Source organism: Lepisosteus oculatus, chromosome 26, assembly GCF_040954835.1.
Source record: "Lepisosteus oculatus isolate fLepOcu1 chromosome 26, fLepOcu1.hap2, whole genome shotgun sequence".
Lineage (NCBI taxonomy): Eukaryota > Metazoa > Chordata > Actinopteri > Semionotiformes > Lepisosteidae > Lepisosteus > Lepisosteus oculatus.
The window spans coordinates 10,813,593-10,828,381 of record NC_090721.1 but is presented as its reverse complement, the minus strand read 5'-3'; the positions used below and the strand labels follow the sequence as shown (position 1 = coordinate 10,828,381).

Below are 14,789 nucleotides of genomic sequence, written 5' to 3'. Positions count from 1 at the left end.
GGGACACAGAACAGTCAGATGGTTCCGGCGAGCAGCCAGCTGTTGTGTGATGTCATGTGATGTCATCATTACACAACAATGCCACCAGCACTGTTACCTTCTGCTTCCAGGAGGGAACTGTCTCAGGGTCTTCACCGATGGCAATGCCGAACACTCAGTTTTGAAAGGGAGCCGTCAATGAAGAAACAGGCCTGGGCTCTGCACCTCCTGTTCACCTCCATCTCTGCAAAGCTGCAGCTGCACATGATGACACCTGCCAAACTCAAGATCAGAGGCTGAATTCAAACGCCCAGCAATAGGTAGTGATCCCAGCCCAGCTGATGGGAGAGGTCACGTGTCCTGCAGCTTGAGAGTGTCAGATAGCCAGTATGGACCCTTTCCCCGCCGACGATCTCCTTCTCACCAGCGAGTGTGAGACCACGGAGGAGGAGGAGGATGGACAGCTGGACGAGCAGGAGGAGGAAGAGGAGCAGGAAACGGTGGGGTGGGGCCTCCTGCCCGAGGTGTGCCTGCGCAGGGTGTTCTCGTTTCTGCGGGACTGCGACCGGGCGCGGGCCGCGCTGGTGTGCCGCCACTGGCTCCGCGTGCTGCACGCCCCCGAGCTCTGGCGCGCGCGATCCTTCGTCTTCTCCGGCCGCGCCGCCAAGTCCCGCCGGGCCGACTTCCAGTCCGCCGTCTGCTACGCCAAGACGTTCGGGCGCCACCTGGAGACCCTGGAAATCCGGTTCACCAGCCCCGTCAACTCCCTGACCTCCCGCAGGTTCCAGCAGACCCTGAGGACCTTCCTGGCCGTCTTGAGAAAGGACAACAGCCGCCTGAAGTCCCTGTCCATCTGCTGCATGGAGCTGGACCGCCCGGCATGGTCCAGGAGCGTGAGGAACGCCCTGGTCAAGAGCCTGAGCATCTTCCTGCGCAAGGCTGGCCACCGCCTGGACAACCTCAACCTGAGAGGCGCCAGGCTGGGTCCTCTTCAGGGCTGTGAGCTGCTGGAGTCCATCGCACACCAGAGTGGGAAGAGCGCGCTCTCCAAACTCAACATCGAGGACTTCTTCCCCCAGGCCACCGCCGTCTACACCCTGCCCGCCTTCGCCCACGCCCTCGCCCGCTTCCGCAACCTCTCCGTTCTCTCGCTCAGCTACAGCTGCGTCTCCGACAGCCTGCTGGAGGCGCTAGCGGCCGGCTGCGCCTGCACGCTGGGGGCGCTCCACGTCAGGTGCCACGCCCTGGAGCCCCACGGCCAGGTGGTGTGGGGGGTAGCCTGGGCCCGGCTCGTCCAGGGCTGCCCCCGCCTGCGGGTCAACTTCTCCATCGAGAGGATCCTCCACGCCGACCGGCTGCTGCGCATCCTCCTTCCCGAGATCCCCGTCCGCAGCCTCGGCCTGTCCACCTGCTACTTCAGCGAACAGGACTGGACCGTCAAGCCCGTGCTGACCGAGGTGCTGCCTCTCTTCAAGGACTGCCTGCAGGTGAGGCCAGGCCAACCACCTGACCCATCGGGTTCCACTCTGTCGAGCTCCTTCTCTCCTTCCCCCCCCAGTGCCGTACTGGCTCAGCTCACTCCCAGTTTGACCAGACTAGGTCAGCCGAGGCTGTTACAGAACTAAAAACAGAATCAACTCTCTGATCCAGTTTTAAGCCCTTTCTTCTTCTGCTTTTCATTGTGATGCCAGGATCTCGTTCAGATGCTTATTAAATCCTTTCAGTGACTCAGCACATACAGCGTATTTCATCTCCCCAGTCCCCGCTTGTATAAAAGGTGTGCTGTAATCAAAGATGTTTCTGTAGTCAAAGACGTCTCGGGTCTGGGAACTATATTATAAGCAATTAGTACATTGCTTATGCCTAGGCTTGCTCCTTTTCAATGGTTGCACAGCATTTTATACAGTGCTCCAAATATTGAGATGAAAAATTGACCTTGTGTTCTGAAACAATTTGTTAAACTGTTGATTTCCTGTAAATTAAACGCACTTGACTTGAATGTTATGGCTCTTGCCAACCGAATGTGCTCAGCAAACAAGCGTTTGATAAATTGATCGTGGTTTTTTCATACTAAAAGACTACAAAGGCGTCTCCCTCCCAGTACCAGCAAATGGAAAATTTTAGTTTCAGGATTTAAATCTTTTAATTAAAGAGAAAGCGAGCAGCAGATTATCACTTTGAATGGGAAAGCTTCTCTGGCCCCAGTGTGGCTACAGACCACCCTTAGTTTCCTGATCTTGCAGTTACATACTATAAAGTACCACCTTGTCCAATCGTGCCCATCAAAGCCCAACTTTAGAATGTGCCTTAATCCTGAAACATTGTATTATTGTGGAGAACCTTTAAACATGCAGAACAAGCAGTTATCTAGAAGACTGCAATGCAGGTAGTGGTATTAGTTCATAGATTATAACTGTACAGTGTATTTACAGTCATATTAACCCAGACCATGCCACACTATCAGCCAAAAGGCGGAGCAGTTTCTCTGTGGCTAAGGGTCTGCGCCTGTGTCTGGAAGGTTGCCAGTTTGTATCCCGCAGCCGGCAGAGTAATCCTACTCCGTTGGGCCCCTGAGCAAGGCCCTTAACCCCAACTGCTCCAGGGGCGCCACATAAACCATGCACTCTGACCCCCAGCTTCTCTCTCCCTGCCTGTGTGTCTCATGGAGAGCAAGCTGGGGTGTGTGAGAAGACAAATTCCTATTGCAAGAAGTTGTATATGGCCAATGAAGTCATCTTATCTTAAAGAGGCCGATTCCATCACTCTTTTCTGCAGAAGCTGATCCTGGATTTCAATAACAGCCACGAGTCTGTGGATGACGAGCTCCTGCAGCTGATCCTGCAGTGCAGCAAACTGTCCTACCTGAAAGTGTGGGCGTTCCTGGACGTGCGCTTCATCGAGACCCTGCTGCAGCACCGGCTGGAGGGGAAATGCAGCCTGAAAACCATCAAAGTGAGATCCTATCCCTTACGCGCGCCTTTCCCATGGAAAACCTGTACTTGGTACTACAGTACAGCGCAATGATAGTCAAAAACTAAAACTACATAATGTGCACTGTCAGGGTCATGTGTGGAAACTGTTCCCCTCCTAGGAACAGCACCTCCAAACCCATCACAAGCTGTGCGTTTTTCTGGCGGTGCGCAGACTGAGGTGGAGCGCATTGAGGGTAACTGTGGTCCAGCAAACCTGCTCCTGGTCTCCTTTTAACTCGGAGAGACTACAGTGTGGGAGGCAACAGAGGGGGTGTACTATTGTCTAGGATACAGGATGGGATTCGGCCCCTTGTAGGATGCCCTTGTAGTCTTCAGTTGTAGTCCTTGACTGTGCCGTCTGAAACTACAGCTCCCAGAAAGGTAAGGGAATATCGGGGGCCAAGTGATATTGCACACTATGTGAAGTGCAGGTATTTTCTGTTGTTGCTGACGGCCTGTGTGCGAACCAGAATGACAACCAGTTCCTGGGGTGTTGTGTGATCTGCTGCTCTGTGGGCAATACCTCAGAGAGACAGAAGAACAGTGAAGGTGAGAGCTGCATTCTATAAGCAGAAGGCAAAAATACAAATACAGCCATATCACCCTGCGGTCTGTGTGGGTTCTAATGCCCCAGTATAAGTGAAGGGGAAACTGTACTGTAGAAAGGTGCTCTCTGTGGTCATTAAAGGTCATCCCAGGGTGTTTCTTGAGAAGAGTAGAGGTGTTACTCCGGTGTCCTGGCCAAATTTCCCAATCATGGCCTCCTAATAATCCCCATCTCTGAACTGGCTTCATCACTCTGCTCTCCTCCCCACTGAGAGCTGGTGTGTGTGGGGAAGTGTACTGGTGCACTATGGCTGCCGTCGCATCACCCAGGTGGATGCTGCACATTGGTGGTGGTGGAGGGGATCCCCATTACCTGTAAAGCACTTTGAGTGCAGTGTCCAGAAAAGCGCTATATAAGTGTAAGCAATTATTATTATTCAGTTAAAAGAAAGTCAACCAGATAATTGTTGTCTTGCACAGCCAGTGAATGGATTAACCCACTGTCTGTGGGACAAGGCTCCTGTGGGACTTGGGTATCGTTTTCCCTTCTTTTCCCAGATGAGGAGCTGTAGAAAAAACTATTTTTGCGAATAAACATGGAGATACCAGTTCAAAACTCCAATATTCCCATCCAGGTTCTGCCTTTACGCTGTAGGTTATGTGGAAAGAGCATGCCTGTGGCGATCAGCAACACGCAAGAGTTACACGAAATGAATCTGCGCATCTCCACGTCAGATGTGGCATGCACTTCAATCCCATTAACTCGTTTTTTTGTGTGCTGGCAGATACGGATTTATACCAACAGGTACGACACTCATGAGGAAGACCACCTGCTGGAGGAGTTCTTCACCAAGTACAAGGAGCTGATAGAGAAGGAGCTGAGCTACTTTGTCATCTCGTACCCGATGCTGTGAAGGGTTTCGCAGCAGCTGCCTGAGCCTCTATCCAAACACACTGAGCCTGGCCCGTACCTTCACTGCCACCTCTGGCAACAGCAAATAAAACCGAAAAAAAGATGAGCTCCCCACTCTTCATCCCAGAAGATAAACCGATAAACCTCTGGGAACATGCACAGCCCTCTTCCTTCATGTGCCAGCGAGACCACTGTGGCGCTGAGCTGGTCGACTGGCACACTGGAAGGATGTTGAATAGAATAAGTAAATAAAAGGTGTAAATGAGGACCCATTGAGAATGATTTTAGCACCAAAAGATTTTATTTTCATATCTATTGTACATCAGTCACTTTTGGGGGTGGCAGAGGTTGGTGATGCAACAGGGGTCCCACTGTTCCTCAGTATGAAACAGGGTCATTTGGTGACTAAAGGTCACCAACAGGCTGCTTTATACAGGCCCAGGTACTCTGGTTTAAGTGGTACTATTGTGATTAAGCAAAGGAGAGGAAATAGTTTCTGAACAGAATAGATTCACATGGCCGGCAAAACCAGTTAATTCTCAAATTTTTGTTTCTGGTCCTGAAAATATACTGATTTTATTTATAAGGCTATATTTACGCCATTATGACATTAAGTCTCAGCTTACCGGTATGATGACCGGTAAACCTCAGTCCTGCACAGTGATCTCACACAGCCTGGTTTGGGGAAAATAGACCAGAATGATTTTTTACTAAAAAGGAACAATGAATTGACATATGATTGCGATTACATTTTCTTTAGAAAATGTTTCTTTGGAGAAAAGATATAGCAAACAACAGTCATGATCGGTGTTTCCCCTTCTCAGACTGTAATCGAGGGATTCTCCACAAGCACGTACTGTAACACACGTGATCTGGATTTTGAGTCAGAAGAAGCAAGTTTATTTTTGTTTTGTCTGCTGGACTCTTTTAAAATTTACAATCCAAGACATAAAACACTTTTTGTTCTCATTATATCCAAAGCCTACCACTTGCAGTTTCAATACACATTAAAGTCTTTGCAGCTGAAAAGGGGGAGTGTGGAGTGTCAGGGTTTCAGCTTCAGTGCGCAATGACCTGACTGGTCCTGATTTTAAAGACAGATTTTATACTAAAATACACACTTCTCTCCATGCCATATTACAAATTAGGGCATGCTGAATGTTATGAGCAATGCACAAGCTATGTTTCAGATTCAGAGAGGTGTTGGGGGTGGGACTAAAGGCGGTGAACTGGAGCCCTGTTGCAGTCGGTGCAGGTGACCCCAGAAATGACCCCAGGGGTGACCCCAGCCACGTCAGAAGTGGTGGAAGGCGATAGGCTGGCGGAGCTGTGTGCACACCACCTCGTCGATGTACACCGTTCGCGCCTTCACCTCGATCTCCTCTTCCAGGGACAGCTGACTGCGGGTGAGCGCCCTCATCTCGGCCTCCGCCAGCGCCAGGGTCTCGCTGAGCCTGAGGAGGGAAAGAGGAGGACATTCGAGCAGGAGCTGGCCAGCAGAGGCAGCACGGTTCCCATAGGCTTCCATGCGCTTCAAAGCCAAACAAATAGCAGAGCAATCATGTGGAAGTCACACTTAGGGCATCCAGTTTTTTGCTTTTCAACGGTTATTCATCCCTGAATCCTTGTGAAAGGAAAAGGTTTTCAGATTTGCCTGGATTTTGGATGCTTTCGATAAATTCTAAAAACTTTAAATATTGCACTTTTATTTCCACGTAAAGCTAGTCTGGACTCGAGACACTTGTCTGGAACAAGACGATAACAAACTCGTCAATGATGTATTTTGGAATAGGTCTGTGTCTGAAAGCTTTCCTCTGGATTGTCCAGTGATCAAAACAGGTCCCGGACTCTCATCATTCTAGCTTGTCTTTCTGTCCCTTGACTGGGAAAATACCATCAGAAATCCAGCCTTTCAGAGCACTGGCTTGATTCGACGGGATGCGCACAGAAACAAATCAAACGTGGCTCATGCTGCCGTCCCATCAGCTTTCCCGAGGAGCTCCCCTCACCTCTCAATGGTCCCAGTGATCTCCTGGACCTCGTGCAGGAGCCGGGCCTGGGCCGGGTCGTGGCAGAGCTCCACGTTGGGTCGCTGTGAGCGGGCCTGCAGCCGTGTCTGGGCCAGCTTCAGGGGGCCCTCCTTCTCAGCGATGGCCTGCTTCAGAGCAGCGATGTTCCTCTCCTGGCTGCTGATCTCCTCCATCACCTTCCAGACGGAAGGACACTCTGCTGTAGCCCAGCTTCCGAAGAAACAATGTCATTCCCAGCCTGAGCTCGGAATGAACTCTCTGCATAATCAGCACACTCTCCACCACAATATTCATACATCCGACACTGTGGCCGGTGTGACACCTCAGTCTTATTCCACTCTTCTGTACTATTTCTGACTCCTTCCAGGATCGGAGCTCTTCCTTCTCCCTGTCTTCCACTCACACACCACTCATTCTGACTCACTGCACTGCCCACTGTTCCAGTCAGCACACACAGCCTCTCGCTCTCCATCTTCAACAATCTCCAGGCACTGAAGTATTAAACTAGGCAACACTGTCGCCCATCTCCAGGCACTGAAATATTTAAATAGACAACATAGTTCTATCTTCACTAACCCGGCTGATCCTGTCTAGCCAGGGCTACCTCTCTGTAACAGACACTTGCAGCCCTGTCACACCAGCAGGAGTGTTATAATATTTTTATCATTCTTCACAACACTACCATATTTAAGGGAAAGCAGTATATTTTCTAGATAGTAGTTCAGGTGGGTAGCTGCGTCAGCATGCGTAGGCTGCAAAGGAACAAATAATAGGTTTATTCCATGCTGAAAAAAAGAAGAAAGAGAACACAACGTTTCGTCCGTGGAGCCTTCTTCAGGTGTGACGGCCGAAACGTGTTCTCTTTCTTCTTTTTTTTAGCATGGAATAAACCTATTACTTATCCATTTTTTTCTAGATCTCTACCTAGAGACACTACAACTGTAAACCCTACAGATCTGTACTTTTCTAGCTGGGTTTGAGGTCCCTTCTCATCCTGGGCAACTAGTTTTTGACCAGGTGTTATGAGGAAATCAAGTGAAGAAAATGCCATAAAAAACGGTTTTGAATGAGAGTTTATAAGAACTAAAATTTTCAGACTGTTGTGACTTTGCTGCTGTTCAGCTCATCAGCCAAGTGCCAGGTGTGTGTGGCGTACCTTGGCCAGGTGTTCCTCCAGGTGGCTCTTGGCGCTCTTGGTCTCTCTCACACGAATCTGCAGGGCATTGCTCACAGCCTGGTGCTGCCTGGAGAGGTCATCTGCTGTCTGCTCCAGCAGGCTGTCGATCAGGGTCCGCAGTGACAGGGAGTTGTTCTTCTGCTTGTCTGCCTTCACAATGTTGAGGTTGGAGAAGTCCTCCCACTCCCCAGGAGTCACAGCTCTGCACACCAGGGAGCAACATAACATCGTCACGCACACAACCGGCTTTCTCAGAACAACAACAACATCATCACACACACAACTGGCTTTCTCAGAACAACAACATTGTCACACACACAAACTGGTTATCTCAGAACAACAACATCACACACACCACCAGCTTTCTCAGAACAACAACATCACACACACACACAACCGGCTTTCTCAGAACAACAACAACATCATCACACACACGACTGGCTTTCTCAAAACAACAACATTGTCACACACACAAACTGGTTATCCCAGAACAACAACATTGTCACACACACAAACTTGGTTATCTCAGAACAACAACATCACACACACCACCAGCTTTCTCAGAACAACAACATCACACACACACACAACCGGCTTTCTCAGAACAACAACAACATCATCACACACACCACCAGCTTTCTCAGAACAACAACGTCACACACACAACTGGCTTTCTCAGAACAACAACGACATCACACACACACACAACCGGCTTTCTCAGAACAACAACGACATCACACACACACACAACCGGCTTTCTCAGAACAACAACAACATCATCACACACACGACTGGCTTTCTCAAAACAACAACATTGTCACACACACAAACTGGTTATCCCAGAACAACAACATCAAACAAAACACCAGCTTTCTCAGAACAACAACAACGTCACACACACAACTGGCTTTCTCAGAACAACAACATTGTCACACACGCAACCGGCTTTCTCAGAACAACAACAACATCATCACACACACAACCGGCTTTCTCAGAACAACAACATCGTCACACACGCAACCGGCTTTCTCAGAACAACAACAACATCATCACACCCACAACTGGCTTTCTCAGAACAACAACATCATCACACACACAACCGGCTTTCTCAGAACAACAACGACATTGTCACACACACAAAGAGCTTTCTCAGAACAACAACAACGTCACACACACAACCAGCTTTCTCAGAACAACAACAACGTCACACACACCACCAGCTTTCTCAGAACAACAACAACGTCACACACACCACCAGCTTTCTCAGAACAACAACAACATCACACACACAACCAGCTTTCTCAGAACAACAACAACATCATCACACACACAACCGGCTTTCGTGGTACAATATCAGCTCTTCCCAGGGCATTGGCCTTTGAGGGCTTGCAAGGCCCCATGACATCCGCACAGCTGCGTCTGCGACACACGGCTCTCCCTCTGCGTGTCCCAGCCTTCCAGCTGCAGCGGCAGGACGCCTGTGTGCAGAAGTCCTTACCCCTGTGCAGTGCTGCTGGCCCCAGGGCTGTAGTGGATCTCGGGAGAGTTGCTGGTCAGTACTGCACATTGGTCGTCGATTATCTCTGCCTGGAACTTGTCCCGCAGGTCTTTCTCGAGGTAATATTTGGCCGACCGGTTCAGTCTGGAGCACACGGGGAGAGTGACACTTTAAAAATCAACCTGGTTCATGGTTATGGAGAAAAATGTAGTCGCTGCAGACCGGTAAGTAAGACATAAATCATCAAGATCTGAATTAAAGAAGCTCAGAGGAGTGGACTTTAGTAGCAGTGGCACAGGCCACTGTCCGACAGGTCACTATTTTCAGAACAGAACGCCAGTAATAAGGAGATTAAAAGGGAAGTGCTGTCCCAACAAAATAAATCCATTGATGGCATAGAAGAGTTTTACAAATTTCGAATTAAGCAAGAAATCGCTAACTTTGTGAAAGTACTGTAAGTCGCCATGTTGTTGCAAACCCCTGGTCTCGCCACGGGCGAGAGCAAGAGTTCCCACGAACTGTGACGTGATCCATTCCTTCCTGCTCACTAGTCCCCGTCATGACTCATGTAATGTGATCTAGAGTGAGTCAGTACAGGCTGTGCAGCAGACGTTCCACAGCAGACATGTTCCAATGTGATCTGCACGCAGAGTTAACAATTAAGTTGTATTCATCAACAAATGTGTCTCTGTGTCTATATTTCTATTGGATTAAAAGAGATGTATTCACAGGTCTGCTGGCTTACACTGTAATAGGGCCGCATCATGTCACCAGACGTTTTGTTTGCCTCCTTCTGAATTGCAGAATATGGCACTGTGCATACCTGGACATTTCATCTAAATTGTGATGTCAATTGGAGGCTTTACATGTTACTGTGTATATCTTACTGTTATCAATGCTGATTCTTTCTAAGGCCGAAATATAAAAATAGAGTTGCAGTTCCCCTTTAAGACAGGTAGGTTGGTACCTCTCTGTGCCCGTGTCCCCCCACCTGATCTGCTCGTTGGTCTGCTCCAGCGTGCGCTTCAGCAGCGAGGTCACGCCCTCGATGACCTCCAGCTCCTTGATGAGTTCCCGCTCCACCTCGTCGTGCACCAGGTCGATCCCCACGCGGCTCTCTCTGTCCCAGTGCCAGACACAGCCCGTCAGTCACGCCGGCAGGCCACAGGCCGCCGCCTCCCACACCCACGTGTCACTTCCTGTCCCACACCACCCCACCGCCCTGACGAAGCAGGGAGACGCAGAGCAGAGTCCTTCCTGATGTGCCCCCTGCTTGGGGAGAGGCAGCATAGCCCCCTGGCTGAACCAGTACCGTCATTATTCAGATTGATCCTTAACAGCTTTACTGACCCTCTTCTGAAAATACTTTAGCAAGCAAGCATTAAGCAAGAGCTGCAAACAATACCTGCACTGCAATGGGAGAGCTAAGGCAGTACACAGTACTCCAGGGTCTTTGTTATGGTGATTATAATTGTACAGAAGGTACACTCACGCATTTATTAGTCATTTCAAAGGGCAGCAGCATGTTTAATATATTATTGTATAAATGTATTATCTTAGGCTCTATGACTGGAAATAATAAATTACATTACCTACATCTAATTTTTGGAGGTGTTGGGTTTTTTAGTCGGTGTCAGGTTCCAGGTTAAGAGGAGAAAAAAATCCTCACACTCCAGGCAGAAGCAGCGCTGTAGCTGAGTGGACTAAGCCAAGAGGCCTGACTGTCCAGTCTGCTGTCCTGCAGGTTTTCTATGTTTCTTAAAATCGCAAGCGTCTGAAGAACTAGGAAAGGCTTCAACTTCTATAAGTGAATTAACTGCTCAGGTGGAAGAAACACCAGACACCTCCCCGGCCTTGCAGGACAGGAACTGTGCACCCCTCTTGGCCCGCCCAGGAGGTGGCGCTGCGCGGCCCTCACCTCTCAGCCAGGCACTGTTGCGTGACTCTCAGCGGCTCAGCGCAGCTCTCCAGAGCTTTCTCCAGCCGCGTCTTGTAGGTCAGCAGCACGTCGATCTCCTTCACCAGCTCGGCGAGTTTGGTGTCCAGCTCCTGCTTCCAGAACTTAATGTCCTCGATCCTCTGCTCTGAAACACGGGGGGGCGGGTCAGTGCCGAATCGCCCCGGGGCTGTCCGCGACTGGCAGCCGCCATCTCAGCGAGGCAGGCTGGCCAGCAGCACCATCACCGGCGGCGTCTGTCTTACCCAGTTTCTTGGTGACGTCCTCCTGGGCGCGGCGCGTGGCCTTCTCCGTTTCCTCCACCAGCCTCTGGCTCTCTGCGGAGAGACGCTCGGACCGCGAGCGCTCGGCCGCCGCGCTGCTGTAGCGCATCTGATTGGCCAGCTGCCATTCCGGGGGCAGGAACTTCGGGGGGAGCTGGATCAGCCTGGACATCGCGCCTGCTGAATCTGCCTGCCAGTGACCGAGCTGTGAAACTGTCCACAGGTCAGTGCCCCAGCTGGACAGAGAGCAGACAGTGTGAAACTGTCCACAGGCCAGTGCCCCAGCTGGACAGATGACAGAGAGCAGACAGTGTGAAACTGTCCACAGGTCAGTGCCCCAGCTGGACAGAGGACAGAGAGCAGAGAGTGTGAAACTGTCCACAGGCCAGTGATCCAGCTGGACAGAGGACAGAGAGCAGAGTGTGAAACTGTCCACAGGCCAGTAATCCAGCTGGACAGAGGACAGAGAGCAGAGTGTGAAACTGTCCACAGGCCAGTGATCCAGCTGGACAGAGGACAGAGAGCAAACAGTGTTAAACTGTCCACAGGCCAGTGCCCCAGCTGGACAGAGAGCAGACAGTGTGAAACTGTCCACAGGCCAGTGCCCCAGCTGGACAGAGGACAGAGAGCAGAGAGTGTGAAACTGTCCACAGGCCAGTGATCCAGCTGGACAGAGGACAGAGAGCAGACAGTGTGAAACTGTCCACAGGCCAGTGATCCAGCTGGACAGATGACAGAGAGCAGACAGTGTGAAACTGTCCACAGGCCAGTGATCCAGCTGGACAGAGGACAGAGAGCAAACAGTGTTAAACTGTCCACAGGCCAGTGCCCCAGCTGGACAGAGAGCAGACAGTGTGAAACTGTCCACAGGCCAGTGCCCCAGCTGGACAGAGGACAGAGAGCAGAGAGTGTGAAACTGTCCACAGGCCAGTGATCCAGCTGGACAGAGGACAGAGAGCAGACAGTGTGAAACTGTCCACAGGCCAGTGATCCAGCTGGACAGATGACAGAGAGCAGACAGTGTGAAACTGTCCACGGGCCAGTGATCCAGCTGGACAGAGGACAGGGAGCAGAGAGTGTGAAACTGTCCACAGGCCAGTGATCCAGCTGGACAGAGGACAGGGAGCAGAGAGTGTGAAACTGTCCACAGGTCAGTGATCCAGCTGGACAGAGGACAGAGAGCAGACAGTGTGAAACTGTCCACAGGCCAGTGATCCAGCTGGACAGAGGACAGGGAGCAGAGAGTGTGAAACTGTCCACAGGGCAGTGATCCAGATGGACAGATGAGAGAGAAGAGAGTGTGAAACTGTCCACAGGCCAGTGCCCCAGCTGGACAGAGAGCAGACAGTCTGAAACTGTCCACTGGCCAGTGCCCAAGATGGACAAAAGACAGAGAGCAGACAGTGTCAAATTGTCCACAATTCAACCTATAGAGTCACACTGTCAAGAGTGTCTTAATGCATCTTCTCTCGAGTGATCCTTCTTATACTGCTTCCAGACTGTCTTAACCCATCCATCCTCTTTGAACTTCATCTTCCAGTTCAGAGTCCTGGGAGAGCTGGAGCCCATCCCAGCAAGCACTGGGCGCAAGGCAGGACACACCCCGGACTGGACACCAGTCCATCAGCTATGTTAATGTTCACAGCATTTACATGCATTAGACTTTTTAATACTACATACATATTAGTTGCTGTGTTAGCTGTGTTGTCAAGCTCAAGAGAAGTCACTGTGCACTTTCCTGCACGAACCAGCAGGAGCAATGTAATACTTAACAGTATATTCAGACACAGATAAGGATACATGACAGAACCCTTCTTGGATAGTAAATATAAAATAATATTTGACTTAAATGTATTATTGACATTCTGATGTTAAATTTGACTAACTTGGTTATTTTATGAGATTACACATGTAATTTATATTGTATACTGTATATGAACTAAACGTAAATAGTGTATATGTGAACTAAACATTCCTTATTTCCCTGCTACTGAATTGTACATCCTATCACTGCAGAATAAATGCTGTCCTACTGCAGAGGAACGTTTTGGACATAAAGTACTTGATTGTTATAGACTACCTAAGTCTGAAAGGTGACTCTTAAGTACAAATAATCTAGAAATTAAATAAAATCAAATGTTATGGAAGAGACAGAAGTCTCGCACATTTTAAAAGCACTTAAGAGCGACAAGTCTAGTTACAAAAGCACAAAAAAAATGTCTAACACAACTTAAAATTAAACACACCAGTTCGAGAAATGACTGAAACCAACAAGGAAAGCCATATCCAACAAGGGGCTTAAAAAACTTCAAAAACACTTAACAAACTGAGTGGATGTGCTCAATTTCCCGCAGTTGTTGTTTTTTTGACGAACTTTTCACTTACAGTAATTCCGCAAGCGTCTCTCCCGGCGCCTCACGGCGGAGCAGTCCCGGTGATCAACAGACTGTCACCATAGCAACTCACAAGGCTTACGGAATAGCAACGGTAGTTAGGGGCGGAGCCTATGATGCACATGACCTCAGCAACAGTGGGCGTGGCGCAAGGCGCGGCAGTCTCACAGCTCTTGGGTCCCACAGCACCTTCTCTGTGAAGTTCGCAGGTTTTGAAAGCACTATATGGGTTTCCTTCGTCTACTCCGGTTTCCTCGCACACTGCAATGTCTGTCTAGGTGAATGGAGCTGTCTGCGTTAGCCCTTGTGTGTGCCCTGTGCAAAGGACTCTGATTCCCTAAGGAAAAAAGCAGTGAAAATGGGAGAGTGATCTAAAATGCAGAAGCATAAACATAATGGACGTTTGACTTTAAAAATCAGTCCATAGTACTTTTAAAAAAATAGGAATTGTTTGAAATCACAGGAAGTCCTACATGCCTGTAGCTGGGTGACCGCAAGTTACAGACCCGTGGACATGTGTCTGATTTTCTGTTCTATTCAAATGAAATGAGAACTACAGCAATCTGTAATAAAAGAGACAACATTGACTCGTTGTGATATGTTTTCATTGGCCTGGCGATGCTTTTACCGCCGTCCACACGGTGACAACCACGTCTCGCACAGCTCGGCCCTTGCAGACCCCCGGGATACCGGAGAGTCTTTGTGAGCCATCAGCGTGCCGAGAGTGGGCTGCCATCGCGCTAGCCCTCGCCTCACAGCTCGTCCCATCCTCCTCGCCCAATCGCGAACGTGCAGTCGCCACAACCGGGCCAATGACGGCTGAGAGCTTCCCCGGATATCTCCCCGCATCTCTGCGCGATCTGCAGCGCTTGGGCCGTGTTCCCACTCGGCCCACGACCCAACCCGCCGCACCGCTTCCTGCTTCCGCAGCCAATCAGCGAGAAGGCGACTTCCCAAACCAGCCAATCAGAGCCCGACTCCACCCCACCAGCCAATCAAACGGCGGAGAAGCGGGGACGGCGACACGCCCCTCCGCCGGCTGGCTCGGCCCCGTGTTATTA

At 50.0% G+C, this 14,789-nt stretch overlaps 2 protein-coding genes across 4 annotated transcripts; one reads left to right on the top strand and one right to left on the bottom strand.

The window, feature by feature from the left end:
* Nucleotides 1-93: 93 nt before the first annotated feature.
* Nucleotides 94-5,045, top strand: LOC102696679 (F-box only protein 39). 2 transcript variants are annotated; one of them, XM_006641114.3, is made up of 4 exons: nt 95-1,466; nt 2,755-2,931; nt 4,283-4,414; nt 4,503-5,045. In XM_006641114.3, exons 1-3 carry the CDS (start codon nt 369-371, stop codon nt 4,409-4,411), a joined length of 1,404 nt encoding a protein of 467 aa, XP_006641177.2. In that variant the 5' UTR covers nt 95-368; the 3' UTR covers nt 4,412-4,414; nt 4,503-5,045. The 2 variants fall into 2 exon arrangements, with proteins under 2 accessions (XP_069040450.1, XP_006641177.2); XM_069184349.1 differs by having other exon boundaries at nt 94-1,466; nt 4,283-5,045.
* Nucleotides 4,693-13,823, bottom strand: tekt1 (tektin 1). 2 transcript variants are annotated; one of them, XM_069184351.1, is made up of 8 exons: nt 13,721-13,823; nt 11,318-11,548; nt 11,034-11,199; nt 10,107-10,235; nt 9,116-9,259; nt 7,597-7,819; nt 6,420-6,616; nt 4,693-5,864 (listed from the first exon to the last, which is right to left on the bottom strand). In XM_069184351.1, the coding sequence occupies exons 2-8, from the start codon at nt 11,505-11,507 to the stop codon at nt 5,705-5,707; spliced, it is 1,209 nt and encodes a 402-aa protein (XP_069040452.1). In that variant the 5' UTR covers nt 11,508-11,548; nt 13,721-13,823; the 3' UTR covers nt 4,693-5,704. The 2 variants fall into 2 exon arrangements, with proteins under 2 accessions (XP_069040452.1, XP_069040451.1); XM_069184350.1 differs by having other exon boundaries at nt 11,318-11,571; nt 13,721-13,807.
* Between the last annotated feature and the right edge of the window lie 966 nt (nt 13,824-14,789).